Here is a 16,366-nt window from a genome sequence, read left to right on the forward strand (position 1 = left end):
ATTGAAAATGGCCTTCTGAGACTCCGTAGTGAATGGTGCTTCTATTATCCAGTCTCATGTGAGCAGACGCAGGGGGCCCAATGGAAAGAGCCTTTAAAAAGCTCTGTGTTCAGCCAATGGCGCTCGCCTTCCATGCCGCGAGGCGACCTTCTATCAGGTCCGGGAAACTGGACGAGCTTCTGGAGAAAAGCTGAGTCATGCCAGGGAAAGTTTGCGGAATCCATCCCCGCTTTTCGGCTCCCAGCGGAAAATGGAACAGCTCGTTTCTGTTTTGTGTCTTTGGAGGACTTCTGTTTGAGAATGGACGCTGTTAGTCAGTGAGAACAGTTCGGATACTCTGAGAGAGAAGCGTGCAGCGATGAGGCCGCAGCAGCCAAAATAAAATGCAAATCTCGCCCCTTAATGGCATTCACTGTATTTTGCAAAGTTGACTTAAGTTTGGTAAACTTTTTTTTCTACTGCGGAGGGTATGCTCATGGAAAACACAGCCCTATGTCTGTACATCCTTAGTCAAATGTGTGCCAGCTTGGATGTACAGGGGTAACTTAATTTTGAACTCAGCAAGGCGTGTCTGGTTTTCATGCTAACTTCCAGTTCATTTCTTGAGATTGTAGCAAAAGAGGGGTGCCAGGGTGCTAAAATAATGTCTCCTTGACTTCCCCGATCTTTATTTTCGTGTAATTGCCATCTCCAAGACCACCATCTCCAAGGTTCTCAGGAAGGGACCGTGAACATACCCGGTAGAGAAACGACCCCTCTTAGGAGCACAGCGGCACATCAGAAGCCAGGACATCACCAGGCTGCAAACAAAAAACAGCAACAAACTAATAGAAGAAAGGCCTTCTCGGTCTCTGCCCCATCCTCTGGAACAAAAACCTTGTTAACATTAGAGCTGCCCCAATCCTCCAGCTAGCCAGAAAGTATCTGACCTCTTCAGAGAACACAACATCTCCGCACAATATGGAGTGCTTAATTTGTAAAAGAATAAGTGCCTTGGCCCAAAGTTATGTTCAGAAGCCTGCAGCCGACACTATTAAAGGTTGGGGTACCAGATACCAATGCTGCATAGATTTAATTCCATCTCATGCTCTTTAATCCACAACTGAGACAGTAGAGTAAGCTAGACCTTTGGCCGCCCATGACAGCCCGGCGTTTGCCGCCTGTGGGGGCATGTAAGAGCAGGGATGGGGTGCTGGCGGATTCCCGCAACAGCCGCAGGTAAGAGGGGGGCTGGTGATTCCCACGTGTCTGCTGTCCTGTGACGGTACGAGGGGGGGGTAGGAGGATGCCGCTGCCCCCAAACTCGTGTCACCCGGTATGGTCCGCCACCCCCTTGCTACACCACTGCCACCAGACACTGCCTGTGTCTTGATCTCATTCTAGCAGACTATTTTCCATCCCTGCTTTCTCCCTTTGTCAGCGTTATTCCATCTTTCTCTTTCGCCCTTTAATATTTTTCTCTCGCTTCCTCTGAATCAAAGCTTGTTGAGAAAAAATAAGTGCCAAACCCAAAAATTACTTTTAGTAGGCCCCACCTGCAACCACCAGCTCAAATTAAGCAGTGACAATAAGTCTTGCCACACATTAATGTTATTCCCCATTGTAACAATCAAAAAACTCCTCTCAGGGCTCCCCTTGTAAACCACTTTGCAAACACCTATGCACACATCTACATTCCCTGTTGACATTAGGACATGGCACATTTAGGGTTCGATGCACTAACCCTTTTCAAGTTTATGTCAATGATACTTATGCATGGAAATGCTGCTTTGAATTAATACAAGATTGCCTGCAATTCACAGAGGTAAAATATACGTACTTCACTATATTCTCTATGTGTGTAAAGTGCACTAACTCTTGGTACATTATGAACATGCCATGTCCTGACAGGTGTTCCAAAGATGGCAAACCCAAGGGATTGTCAAAACAATGGTACATTTGTGGATAGTCCCTAAAGATTGGGCATGTTTGGGCTACACTTGATTAAATGCCTAACTTACACCCCAAAACGCTCTGGTGGAATTTGTAGAAAAACTGCTGTTAAGCAAGGACACTAATCTTTACAGTTTTCATAAGAAGTGTGGAGGAAGGGGTAGCACATAGCCAAACCTTTTCATTAAGAGGAAGGAAAGTTTGATTAGAAATTAGGATGCATATATCACATTAAAGTACATCTTGGGTATTTATAGGGTACAGAAAATGAGTCTATTTCTGCTTAGAAGTTACTATTGAGATCTTGACAAGAAGACTAGTCGAGAATAGGCTCAGGAGTAACACAAGGAAGTTTTCCTTACTAGAAAGAATGGCACACACAAACAATCATGCTCAAGCAGTAGTTGCGGAGAAACAAAAACACTAACAAAGTACAGCAATCATTGGCAAAGCAAATAAGGCTTGCCTTTGACACAGCAGTGCAGGCATATAGGCTTTGCCGGTGCTTGCTTTTAGTCAGAAAGCCACCCTGTGTGGACATTTATACATGGCAGCCATCTTGGAATGATGTTTTTTAAAGTAAAAGAAAATTCAGTCAAAGATGGCTAACCTGTGTGGACACGCATGTGCAACAGCAATCTTGGAATGGTTTATATTTTGCTTCAATACAAAATAGTCCATGTTGGCCTCTGGGTGTGCGCACACATGCATGACAACCATCTCTGAATGTTTTTTCTTTAAGAAAAAGAATTCCAAGACGGCTGCAGCACATACGTATGCAATCCATGAATTATATTTCTTAAACCAGAACACAATCCTTTCCTAGAAAGTCAACTTGCATATGAACCTGGGAAAGCACAAGTGGCCATCTTGGAATGGTTTAGAAACCATTTAAACATGGCTTCCCACTGAGAGCTGCATTGGCCTGAGCATGAGGGGGATGGGAGGACAGCAAGTGCTGAGCGATGCAATGGGGGTGTGAAAGAGGGTGTCAGGAAGTGACATACAGGTAGAGAGAAAGTAATTCCTCATGCACTGCAAAGCAAAATCTGACTGCTGACAAAAAACTGTACACTAAGAAGAACAAGAAGCATATTTTTGTATGCCTGTGGGAAAGGGGCACGCTGGACTGAGTTGTAATTCCGTGCCTTCTGTCAAAATCTATGCATCTGAGCAATGTTTTTGTGATTTCATTTTCACAGAGGAAACTGGATTGGAGAAGCTCCTTACAAGAATGGCCGCCCATGCTCTGAATGTCCACCCAGTTATGGCGGGAACTGCAAGGACAACCTTTGCTACAAAGGTACGGTGTGTTAGGATCTGTATATCTACTCTTACTACCTATTCAGTTAATGTGAAAAGGATTAAAGTCGCTCCTGCACGAATAGCTTGCCATGCCTCTGACGCAAATCCAGAGACCAACTACCTAATGAAAACAGGGCCCACTTCCCTCAAATGAGCATTTTGACTTCAGTCGCTTAAAATGGCTGCTCGTCACCCTGGGTACATACGTCTGACACAGGCGCTGTAGGGCTCAGATATGAGCATTAATTGCTGCTTCAGAACAGCCAAGTTTATGAAAACCACAGGCAAGAGGAAACAGGAGGAAAGTGTCCTATGACGAGGGCCACTGGACAATAAAGCAATGCAGGAACAAAGTATATGCTGCAGCTGACCCAATAAGGTAGCAAGAAGACACAAACTCAATCAGTCCCTGTACTTCCTATTTTGGGTTTGAAAGACACTCTAGCCAGCCACCTGTTCCTTGGAACTATACTGACATTTTACTTCTAATGCATTCTTATTTTATGTAGTAGAGATCACCCCCAGTTTTATATTACGCTTTTTAGTTGCTTGCTGTTTTTACCTGTACACGCCCCTACAGTTCAGACAGCTCAGCCATTTATCCTCTGAGACTGATAAAATGAGTGTTGTTCCTAATATTAAAGACATATTAGACCGTAAATTCATAAACTTTCAGAAACAACCTGAGTATTCCATAAAACATCATTTACAAACACCACTACTACGCGTACCTCCCGAGCCAAGCACTATCTATGTCCTACATGATTATGAAATAACTCGTATCTTCTTGCATGCTCACAATATTGTTTTCCACAGTAACAGGCGTAAAAAAAACTCCACACTTTGTATCTACATCGGCAATACAGTCGATCATAGGCAATATCCCCCCCCCCAAAAAAAAAAGTTATCAGATCTTTTTTCCTGTTCCTTGTCCTTCCAGTTAATTTTAAATGCAATTTGGGTTAACTCGCCTGTAAATGATTCCCGTTTATATTGAAATAAAATGTATATCTGATGCACGTTGTAGCGTTAGATCTGATAGTAGCTTTATGAAACTGCTACACACTCTGATGGAGTATTTAGTATTATATTGGTACGGGCTCTATCATTATACAGTATTCAGGAAGTGATTATATAGTATTCAGAAAGTGAATGTTTTAATGCATGCAACAGACTCTGTTCAAGCCCAACTTGCCTCCGAAAGACAATGGCTCACTCATCTTCTTCTCCATAATAGTCCTGCCTACTGCTGATCAGTCTTAAGTGACAAGCGCGCCACAGAATTTTCTGAAAGGTGGCACTTAGGTGTGACAAATGTTGCAAATGTTAGAAATAAACACCCTAATACACCAAACCATGTCCAAGCAATCTATTTCTGGCCTTGGCTTCCGGTATACAAATTTCATTTCTTGCATACTCTGAAATATTCGGGATCTGCTGACATTCAAGAAATATATTAGAAGATCTATTTAAAAAGATTTAGATTTTCAACACTACAATTGGATTTCGTTGCTGCTGTCAGCAGGTGAATCTGTAAATACAGGAAGTCTAGTATGTTTGAGCCACACAGATCTCAGAGTTATTAAGCTCATCTGTTGTTATGATTAGTGTGTGGCTTGATAACCTTCTATGTAGGGGTGTGATGTTCTGCGGGGAATGTGTTCCTGGTCTGGTGGCTGCTCTGGTCACTGTGGAACCTCGAGGTGGCCTGAGGCCTTTTAAAGCTTTTTCCTCTTCTCAAAACACCTTGATCGTCAGCTGACATGCTACACTTTCAAAACTGTATTTCTCTGCAAGTTTGATGCCGCCAGCTAGACTCTTATTCAAGGTTTATGAAGTTGGAGTGGACATCTCGCGAGAGTATGCATGCACAGCTCACGCCTTTTTATTTGTATGCCTTTCTGTTTCAATTACACCAACGAAGACACATATAAGCAGGGCCACTGGAATTATGCGATTGTGCAGCCTTGGCATTTTCCGCATAATTCTGAATTTGCCGCATTTGCCAGATAATCCATCATCTGCTGCATAATCTTCAGATTTAAAAAAAATTGTTTCTAGGTCAGACAGTTAAAAAGTTACTAAAAACGCAGCGACACGTTGCTGCACAGTGCAAGGCCTTTTACAAAGGTTGACTGGTCACCTTTCTGTTGCTTATTGCTATATATTGGTGTTAATCTGGTGCCAATGAGGTGCAGCCCATGCCCAGACAATGCTAACAAGTGTAATGACACATTAATAAAATAATACTATCACATAATGTGCCACATTTCGCTGCATAATGCCCTTTTCTTGACAAATAATTTACTCAACTATGCTGCATAATATGTCCCTCCCCTATCACATCATTCCAGTGGCCATGCGTATAAACTGGGTTTGTGCCTGTGCTTGCTTGTGTTGCCCAAAGAAGGCTACCTTGGGATGCTATTTAATCTGTGCTAAATTCTATCTGAAAGAGAAGACTGTTGCTTTTTAAAAAATATTTGCATTGTACAATTTCAGCATTTAATTTTGATTTATTCAAAAAGGCGCCATGACCTGGAGAAATACTATAGAATAAGCAGATTTGTTTCTTTACCCCTTGATGGCATGTTGGGACTTTTGAACAGTGGAACTGAATAGATTTTAACAACCTCGGGCGTATCATTGACTGAGTAGGCCCTGTTATGATTTGAGTTTGCATTCTGCGGGTTTAGAGGTTGATCTGTGGTGCATGTGCATTAACTATTTGAGATACCTTGTTGAATTGGAAGCTGTACCAAACATGTTGTGCCCAGGTATCTGTAGCAGGAACTCAAGACACTGTGTTCAATCAGTAAATGATGTTGTTTTGTCCTTAAGATGACAGGCACATTTCAAAGACCGAGAGAGATGAGAACAATGAGGTGGAAGTGCCGCAAGTCCCACAAACCCCACAACAGCCAGAGGAGACACACGTCTGGGTGGAGGAGAAAGTGACGAAGCCCAAGAAAACCACTACCACCAGTTACATGAGTAAGCACGCCCGCATTGTATGGATCGCCGTGGGGGGTATTGCTGTTGAGTAATAATCGTCAACCATGTACGGTGCACACTGATTACTAACCCAACTCTGAAAGAGAAAGTGTCTAAAAGCAAAGGGTATGAACCACTGATCCTACTTTACTGGAATTATAAATATCAGAGGCTGACTGGTCAATGGAGAAATTTATAATGTTGCTCTACAGACCAGTGGAATAGAAGGGCTGGTTAGGTTTGGGAAGAGACTGGTACATCACGTCATCTGAAGGACCTGTGGGGCTAGAAATAGGTCTCCTAATGTTACTCTAGACCTGCAATGGCAATGCCACAGCCCCCGGTCTGTTTTGTAGGCCTCTCTACTTCTGATTAGGAAGGAAATAGACACTGACACATCCATCCTGGCACTTCCCTACCTACACCTCATGACCCTATCCTGCCTTGAAAATCTTCTGTCTTTCCTTGAGGAGGGTTCCAAGAACATTCTACACCTGCCCTCTCCCCCATCACCACTTTTGTGAACTTAGCTCCAAAGACCTAGGCCCCAACTATGAGTAATGAGGGATTCCATTGAAGATTCCTTGCAGTTAAATTTTCTGAGACTGTGTGCAGTATTTGTTTAGCGCAGACCAATCCGAAAGGCATCAGAGCACCATTCAGGTTGGAAGTCGTGCACCTCATGCCTTGGCTGAGGAGGGTCTAATGAGAGCCGGGGTATTTCTACTCACGTTCAGGTGATCTTGTTCTTGGGTTACTACTTATCAAGGCATCTGTCATGAATGTTCAGAAATGCCACCCTCCCCTAAAAAAACACAAGTTTGTGGCGGGAGTATGAATTTCTGGGGAGCATGGGAGCAGAGTCCCCAAAATGTGATGGGTACAGGGCTGGACAGGGAACCAAAACCGGCCGTGGCAGAGTGCCTGGCCAATCAACACCGCCCCCACCCCGGGTTGGGGTTGCAGCCGAGCTGTTTGCCACGGCCGGTTGCAGACGATTTCGTTACAGTGGCCGATATTGCGGCTATGCTGCAAAAACGGCCATGTAATAAAATCGGCCCCCAGTGGCCCAGACCGTCCCCCAACCCTGGTGGCCCACCGGGGAAATGCCCGGTGCCTGCTACGGCCTGTCCGGCCCTGGATGGGTACTAATAGTGACATCATACATCCTTTGACAGCCAATGGCATCACAGACTTTACCTCTTGTCTGTCTCTCTTGCCCGTCAGCATCCTCCTATTTCCTTGTGAGGGATTAAGGTAATAGCAACTCCATTCTGAGTTTCATGGTTCATTTCAAATCGGAATGTCAAACCCCTATTTCTGATGCTAAGTTGAAAGAAATTTTCACTTAAACCTGTTTTTTATTCTATGCGAACTCCTGCAGTTAGAGGAAATTGAACAGGAATTTAGCTGTTAAGAGGGAAGCCATGTTTTTCCATGGGGTGAAATTGATCCTACACATTAAACTTTAATTTTATCCTAAAAACTCAGAATCTGGAGCTCACCAAGGTGGTCTTTCACCTTCCCGGTAAAAAACCAAAAGATACAGTAACTGTAGTCTCTGTCTTCCCCAATGATTTCACTTTCCGAAAATTACGCGCACATTCAATGAGTAGCCTGGAGTCCTGTTAATTTCTGTTCCTCTCTTCCTGCCACTGACTTCAGGAACCCTGAGCTCACACTAAGGTGATTGCTAGAGGTGCCTAGGGCCAAACTAGGGGTGCTGACTGCTACCCAACTGCCCCGAATTGGCACCAATATTGCGAGACCATAAGGCTTGAAACTGGGAGCCTCTGTGTTTTTTTTTACCCATTCCACAGAGAAAAGTTAAGGTCAAATTCTTTGCTACAAATGAACTTGGAAGTCATGCGCTTACTCGGGGTCAAAAGGGCGAGGGTGTGGGGGCCTTCGGCTGCCTGTCAGGAGGGAGGGCATTTGTGACGGCCTGGATCATAGAGACGAGGTGCAGAGTGTAGGCTATAGCCCTGGCTTGTGGCCTCTTCCGGGATATCCGGACACGGCCGCAATACAAAACACACTGAGCAGAAGGCCATAGGTCAAGGGGCAGGTTATATGGAAGGAGATGGCGCTGGCCTGGAACGACCGACGTCAATCAGTCGCTGGGAAGCTCTTGAAGCCACTTGCTGCTTACACTGTAGACAAGTGACGATTTCTCAGAATGGTCAGCTACAGGAAGCGAGAATCGGAAACAGAACCGGTTCACTGAGCAAGAGAAAAAAATAGACAGATGCCGCCTGAGTTGGACAGTAGACCCAGATGGAGAAACACTCAAAGAACAGACTCGTTTGGCCTCTGAGCTGCCTCCTGTCACAGCCGGAATATATGGCTTTTGAAGCGCCTTGCGGATGCCCTCGGTCTAAATACCACCAAGGGAGGGGAACAGAGATTGATGACAACAGGGGGGGGGGGGGGGGGCGCAGAAAATCAATGAGCTGGACTGTCCGGATTTGAACGAATGTTCACTTGGATAGCTGTGATGGTCATTGACGCAAAACCACCGGGTAATGAAATGCCGTTTGCACACGGTATCATGTCTTGTGGTTTCAAAAGGGGAAAACACAAAACAGTGCAGAGCCCGTCTTTGCGACAACTTTTGTGCACGATGGTATATCCCCGCCGCATTGTTTTGCCTGCACTATTTTGTCTGGATGTTGCATGGGGGGAATTGCACACGAAAATTTCGACAGTGAGTGCAATTTATACTAATCTCACAATTGGTGCAAAGTGTGAAACCAGACGCAGAACCGTTTGTACACTTTACACACCACTTGGAATGATGCTTTAGGAGAAAAACAGCAAACCTCATCCGACATAAATAGTAAAGATTATTCAAAGCATGTACATTAATACTAAACAAATATTCCTGATGAGAAAGCGTGCTGAAATAACACGAGCCGAAGGAAGAGGCCAGCACCATGCCTGAATCGACCTTAATATTAATAAGAAGTAGAAACATCTCTCAGAGGTATTTAACCACCCTAGCTGTATTTACAGCGCTTTAACTCCTCAATATGATATAGTGGGCATCAGTGCTTAATTTTGTGCTGGTGGTCATTTTTACCCAGAAGGAGAGAGGTGAAAGGCGGACAGTTGAGAAAGGTGACTGAGAAACTTAGGAAACAGTGACAACGGAAAGAAGCATTTGCAAAGCCAATCGGTCTTTAACATATGCCAGCAGGGTTATAAACTTTGCCAATGCTTGTTTGCTTTGACATACGTTATGGCAAAAAAAGAAACAATCCTACATTTCCAACTACGTGTGCTGAAGCATGTTCATGTACAGTCAGACAGCTGGAATGATTTTTGTCCTATAGTATACCAAGCACAGAGGCGGTAAGGGGTGAGATGGGATGCACTTTTGTGCAGCCTAGAGTCACAAAAACAAGAACAAGTGTGGGACAGCAGGCAGAGAGAGAGGGAAATAAAATTGTCCCTTATCCACTGCAGTGCAAGCATTCCATGAGACGTGGAAGGACTCATAAAAACAGCCAATAACATTTGGGGCAGTGGCCAGTAGCCTGTGGGCTGATCTAAGATGTCATTGGCACTATCTCATGTCAATGGCTGAAAGAGGCGGGACTGAATAAGCCAGTGGTTGAAGTGTACTGACAAGAGCACACTTGAAGTATATAACAACAATAGTTTTTTCGACAATGGAGAGCTAAAGTTGTTTTAAGCTGAGACCAAAGAAGTAGGGCTGAAAAAACCCAACAAGTCTGAGATAAGGAGACAGTGTAGGGGATTGGACAAAAGAGTCATATGGTGGAATCAGAACTAGGAAGCATTGGGGTTTTCAACTCTGGCATTTGGCAGCACCGACGGTTGGCGCGTAAGAAGAAGTTTAAGGAACTGGTCTTATAGTAAATACTGAGCATTAATGGGCAAGCTCCAAGGATAAAGTAGATTGAACATCAGCTTAAAGCTATTCAGAAGAATTAAAATGTGTAAAAAAACATGCACTGTAATGTGCAGTTGAAAATAAACATTCAGCAGGAGAATCTAGGTTGTTGTTTGCAAGATTTGGAAATAACATTATTCTGTGCATTTGGCTGGAATCTCTGAAGTATAAAGTCAGTCTTCTCTATAAGTATCTGCATATGCACAGTCTCTTTTGATGTCTTGGTCCATGCCTGTGATCTCACCATACAGGGATGTGGAGGTGGCTGTGTGGCTTCCACAGGCAAAGGAATGTTTATCCTGTAGATACCGTGTATGCTTCACCCATTTCATTCTGCGCTCGTCATATCTTTGCGGCTGGATTGCATTTAATATGAGATGTGATCTGTTGGTAATGAATCATAAATATTTTGATAAGGATGTAGAACATACACAATGTTTTAATCTCCAGCAACAGTTGCCAGGTGGGAACAGTGTTTTCTACACCTCACTGCTTTAGTATGGGCCTTAATCGTAACAATTGGAGGGTCAGTACTAAGAAGAGATACTTAGAAATGTTTTTCGCATCTTAATAGTCATGTCAATAACAACATTGCTTAGAAGATTGCCAAACGACTGTCAGACCCCGTGTGGGGAAGCTACGGGGCAAACAGGCCACCGGTCCACAGTTGTGTGGGCTGAGGCTTTTTGCCTCTCATATTGCGCAGTCTGTCCTACAATGGCTCTGCAAACTGGGCCAAGTACAACCACCTCAGCACTTGACTCATTGGTAGTGATGGCAAGCAGTCACAGGCTACTCGGGGGTAAATGTGGGGGTACAACAGTCTCACCACTCAATAGACACCCAGCAGTGTAATAATGTGGTTGTCCAGCTTACTGCTTATCTTTATAACAGAGATCTGCTTTAATGCAAGGTACTCAGAATCTTTTTTCTTTGGAGTTCTATATAGCACAAACTCGACCCGAAGGTATCGGAGCACCTCACATGAGCACCAGTTACGTTACAGACTGACACATTCATTTTGGTAGTCACGGGGAGATTAAGTGATTTGCCCAGAATCACAGAATGTTGAGCATCCCTGTCAAGACTCAAACCCAATTTTCCAGCTTCAAGGTCGACCACGCTAGCCGTTCGACTCATCCTCTCTGCTGCGGGATTACTACATGCCCCTCTGCACACTTCCACCTCCCTTAGTCTAAGATACTACGTTGTAGATTTCAGCACAGGTGCAGCGCTCCCTTCCTTTGGTCTGGTAGGCACTGAGGGCCTGATACTCACACTGTACTTTGTAGTATATTTTGTAGCTCTACAAAAGTACTACAAAGTGCAAGTTTTGCCTACACTTAAATGTGCAGAGTTCTCTGTCTGGACTGTGAAGTCTCCGCTCATGGAAGCATACATTTTAGTAGTAAATATGGGAGGGACACAGGGGAGTGGTTGGGAAAAGGGTCAGACTTACTACTAAAGGGGATGGGATTAGAGAGGAGTAAGAGTGGTTTAGGGAGGGTCAGGAAGTGGTTTAGGGAGAGAAGTTCCACACCCACACAAAAACAAGCCAATCACTTTATTCTGGGGGTGGAGACCTGTACCGTACACTATTTTAGTACATTTACACTGAGTTTGTGAATACCAAAAGTAGTAAACTTACTACAAAGTGTATACTTACTCAAAAGTGTAATTTACCTTGTTGAATCAGCCCCTCTGTCTCTAAGCTTTTGTTTCACCCACACTTCAAATACACGGTAGGCCTTTCCCTGGCATTCCTGTTGTCAGTCATGGCTCTCCTGCAGTCGGGGAAGATGCACCGGGCAGCTTCAATCCTTCTGACCAGATGCGGACTGTGCAGCAGTGTCCAAAGGGAGTGGCAGGCAGCAGCTGACTTCAATCAGCGGCTCTCTTTCGGGCATACAGCATTGGCCGCAGATAAGCCCACAGGAGGACGGCAGCTGAGCAGCTTCAAGGCACTTTAGTGCAGCACTGGCAGCTTGGTCCAGTTGGATGCACATCCAGACAGCCCCCTGGCTCCTGCACATTCATTCTGGCACACTGTGGCATGTGTCTTGAGGCAGCAGTTTCATGTCTAGTGGCATCTCCATGGGGCATTTAGGCAAGTGCCATGGTCCAAGTCCATTCATGCACACTGGGGGCAAGTACCACCAGCTTACACATGTCTCTTCATCAGTGATGCTGACTGCTCAGGTATTCTTAGGACAATTGCCATGGCTGCAATAGCAAAACCAATTCAGGCACATGTGGGGAATGGCACAATTTAGCAATAGTCTCTTTAGTGGCACAGACCGTTCGGGCATACTTGGGGCAAGTGCCACCACTGTGACAGCATAGTTAACAGGGTGATCTGTACCGGCAAGCTATGGCAGTGCTGCTAATGCTCCACTTCAATGATAGTGACTGACTTTGAGTTTCGAGCATGCCAGTCATGCTTCCACATTTCTCTGTGAGACGAACGCACATCACCAGGGTCAACTGCTCTTTCCCATACCAATAGTCCTCCTGCGGGATTGGCTTACTGTTTCCTCGTCTAATAGGCAGGATCCTCCAGGCATTCCAGGACAAGTAACAGAGCTTCTTATAAGTCCGACTTCAAGTGGTGTCCCCTCACTTCTGGGGAGGCTGACTGTCATGGAGACACCAGCCCTGGTTGTGCAGTAGTCCTCTGGGTACTTTGCGGAGCACTCCCTCCTTGATCAAAGAGAACTTCGAATTGGAGCAACAAGTTAGTCAACAGCTCGCACTCTTATACAGGTACAGCAGAAAGGGAATGTTTATTCTCTCTGCATGATCAGAACTGGTTTGGGTTGATCTAGAATAATGATCCTCAAAGCTGTATCATCTCCGGCTTCGTGTGCACACAACAGACCAAAGACTGACCTACCTCCGCCCACCAAGATATAAATCGGACTGTAAGTATGCAATGAGGTAATGATAAGTTAATAGCAAAGAAGGAAGGACTAAAAGGCACACACTCCTACTTTTCCTCTCCAACAAGGCCGTAACTCAAAAATAAGAAAAGTAACAGAGATTTGTAATTTGAATTTACATTCTAAGTTCATTTCAGTCCAGTCATGCTTCCTAAAAAAAAAAAATCACCTGTTTTGTTAAAACTAGCTGTCACTTCTGATGCATCTTTTTGATACATCCTTTATAGTGATGTTTGTTCATAATAAAACCAAAATTAAATAACCCAACTGCGACCAGAAACTGAAGAAAACCCAATTTGCTCGTTAGGCGCTGAGTACTCGTAAACATTTTTTATACCTTTGTGAACTTCTATTTTTTTGTTTTTTTCCAGCTCAAGTCATCAAGTGTGAAACTAAAATGCGAGACAAATGCAAAGGATCCACGTGCAACAGGTGAGAGGAACTCTAGAAAGAAAGAACCCATTGCTATGGTGCATGTCACAAGCTTAAATCTCTCCTGGAGGATACAGTAGGTTCTACTATTCCCCATCACCTTGTTTCTCACATTATCTACCCCAGAAAGATGGCAAACCAATAGGGTTTGAACCCATGACGTACATGTTAGGTATTTGTCTTTCAGTGAGGGTTTACCCTGCTGGAAATTTTAGCTGAGCAAATATAAATGGATTTGTGCGTGTCCATCGAATGGGTTTTTGGATATTTGTGGTTTGCCGCCTTTCTAAAGAGGAAAGTCCCTCGCTGTACAACCATTCCTAAGCAGTAAACCTTCAATTTGTTAATCTGTTTTAGATTTTGAAAGCAGTTTCTGGTTCTGGATGATTTTACTTGTTTTCATTAGCATGCATGGAAATATGCTGGTTTTTAGTTGATGTCTGTCATCCCAATACTATTTCTCTTGTACTTTTCCACTTGATACATATGGCGCCCTGGCAGCTAGCTGTCACTACCCTTGAAGAATCAGGTGTACCTAGGGGATAACTTAGTTATTTGGAATGACATTATTTGTTGAGTCATGACACTCCCATGGTAAACAAGAGTGAACATCTCAGTGTCAAGAAGGGGTGTTCTGATGTCTACATGTAACAGAAAGACTGGTGCATATCTTTGCCTGCAGCCTGGGAAGGGCAGAAATGCAGACACCCATAAGGTCTTGGTTCAATGTTAATTTTTCTCTGCTTTGTCAGGGCTGAGAAGTTGCAGGCCTTGACCCAATTAGATCACGACGTGTTCCCAAATATGTCTTGTGAGTGGTAGAGCTAGATTTGTGGTGGGGAGAGGGTAGTGTGCTGAATGTTAGTGCCCCTTGAATGACCACCATAGCTCGCTGTCATCCAGCGCCTGGATATGGAGGGATTGATTTAGAAAACTTTGTGGTAGGGAAAGGAAAATATAATTGCAGCCAACTGTAATTTTGGAGCCAATTATGGGCAATTAAAATAAGTGTACAAAGCTGTTAATCATACAAATTTAATGCATAGTTTTCGGTGAAAGACCTTATTACAAGGAGCACATTCACTCAAACCATGAAGGGCACCAGAGCTTGTAGACCTCCAGATCTGTCATTAGTTCCTCCTTGAGACTTATTAGCATGAGGACTTGATAGTAGAATGTTGAATTTTGCGCCCTGTCTGAGTCACTGTGCGAATTTGCACATCTTTCAGGGTTTTTTTCGAAGCACAAACTTTCAGTTATTCTGCAATATCCTTTGTGTCCCTGGACTGCTACTTTTGTATGTAGGAATGTTTTTTTTAATTTTGGTATGCACAGTGCGTGTAAAGAAATTAATTCTTTAATGCTTATAAGTAAGGATTTTCTTGCGGATAAGTGATATATTAAGTTGTCAACGTTAGAAGTATATGACATGACTTTGAATCATGACTTCGCCACTCAGGCAAATTGTGTGACCCTGAGTACATCAAAGTGATAGTCAATCTGATGCTTCATGCATGGCGCGTGTTCGATACTCGCACATGCCTATGGTTTTGATGCCTGTGCGACATGGGTTTGGTGGGAAGGTACATAAGCCTGCTTTAAAAACAGCCCTATTCCTCCTCCCCCCCCACCCAGGCAGCAAGAGTGTGTGCCACAGAATCTACTATTTAAAAGACCAACCTTTCTACAGAGTGTAAGGGTGCATTACTTAACAACTTTCCCAATAATCGGGCAGAGCTAAGTTAAGCGGTGTGTACCTTTTGGAGTGCATTCACATTTGTGTCCTTCGAGGGACGCGGAAAGGCTGATGCTCAGGTATCTGTATGTGGATTGCTTCCAGAATCAGGGATGCATGTGCTTATGGACTGAGAGCATCCCTGATCCTGCCCTTCAAAGGGGTCACCCAGTGTCTCTTTGCCCACTCCTTCATCTCCAACGTTCGCCACAACTAGGCGCTTAGAATGTTGCATTGTTTCATGATGTCTCTTGGGGGTTTGAGATGTCTCATGGCACTATTCACAGGGTGGCCACTCTGCACCACAAACCGTGCATGCCCTGATGGCACATGACTCAGACAATGCACACATTGAGCCCTTGTGCAAACGCGAGCATGCAACGTGCACGTGCAGACTGGAGTGAAGATGAGTGAATGTGCCGTTCACCTCATTGTACCGCGGATCCCTCTCCTGCTGACCCGGAGAACGCCCCAAAACGGGCTTTAATAACTGAACATTGACCAAGGGAGACAGTACCCTGAGTTCAGTTCCGTGCTCAATGAGACTGCAGGGTCCTATGGTGTCACATCTGTTTAGGATTGCTCAGATTACAACAGGAATCCGCCAGGGCCGATCTTAGTATCCTGGCTGATAAAGAAAGCGTGAGATTTCCTGGCCTGGCCCGGGGAAAGTCAGTCCCATGTCAGGCCTGAGACACCGACCCTCTGGGAACTTTCCCAACCCCCCCGGTAGAGCAGTGCATGCCTGTGTCTGCACCTCCCACAGGCTGAGTGACAGCTCAGACGAGGTGGAATGTTCCCTCCTGCCTCACTGTGGTTGGCTGCATTTCTGAACTGCATTAACATGTCATAATCAGCAATGATTTAAGCGCTTGCACGGCAGGCTGGCTCATTACTCCTGCTCTGGTAGGAACGAGACACAACAGTGATAACCCGCCGAGCCCTCCACGTGCCTTCAATTTCTTTATATCCTTTCCTCTCCAAGAGAGTTCTGGCAATAAACCACACTGAGGAATTTTCGCCCAACCCTAAGAAATCCATGTGCTGTTGGTGACAAGCTCCCCTCACCGATGAAAACACATAGGCATTCTTTCCCCGTGTGAGGGAGAT

General features: G+C 44.6%; 1 protein-coding gene across 1 annotated transcript in view; it reads left to right on the top strand.

Moving 5' to 3' along the window:
* The window catches only part of CRISPLD2 (cysteine rich secretory protein LCCL domain containing 2), a 143,577-nt gene that overhangs the window by 60,783 nt on the left and 66,428 nt on the right, over positions 1-16,366 (top strand). Inside the window, exons 6-8 of the mRNA XM_085638618.1 lie at positions 3,135-3,235; positions 6,079-6,231; positions 13,461-13,521. Of these exons, the coding sequence (XP_085494744.1) occupies positions 3,135-3,235; positions 6,079-6,231; positions 13,461-13,521 (315 nt within the window). The remainder of the gene's footprint in view (positions 1-3,134; positions 3,236-6,078; positions 6,232-13,460; positions 13,522-16,366) is intronic.

This window comes from Triturus cristatus, chromosome 12 (assembly GCF_964204655.1).
Source record: "Triturus cristatus chromosome 12, aTriCri1.1, whole genome shotgun sequence".
In the NCBI taxonomy this organism is placed as follows: Eukaryota; Metazoa; Chordata; class Amphibia; order Caudata; family Salamandridae; genus Triturus; species Triturus cristatus.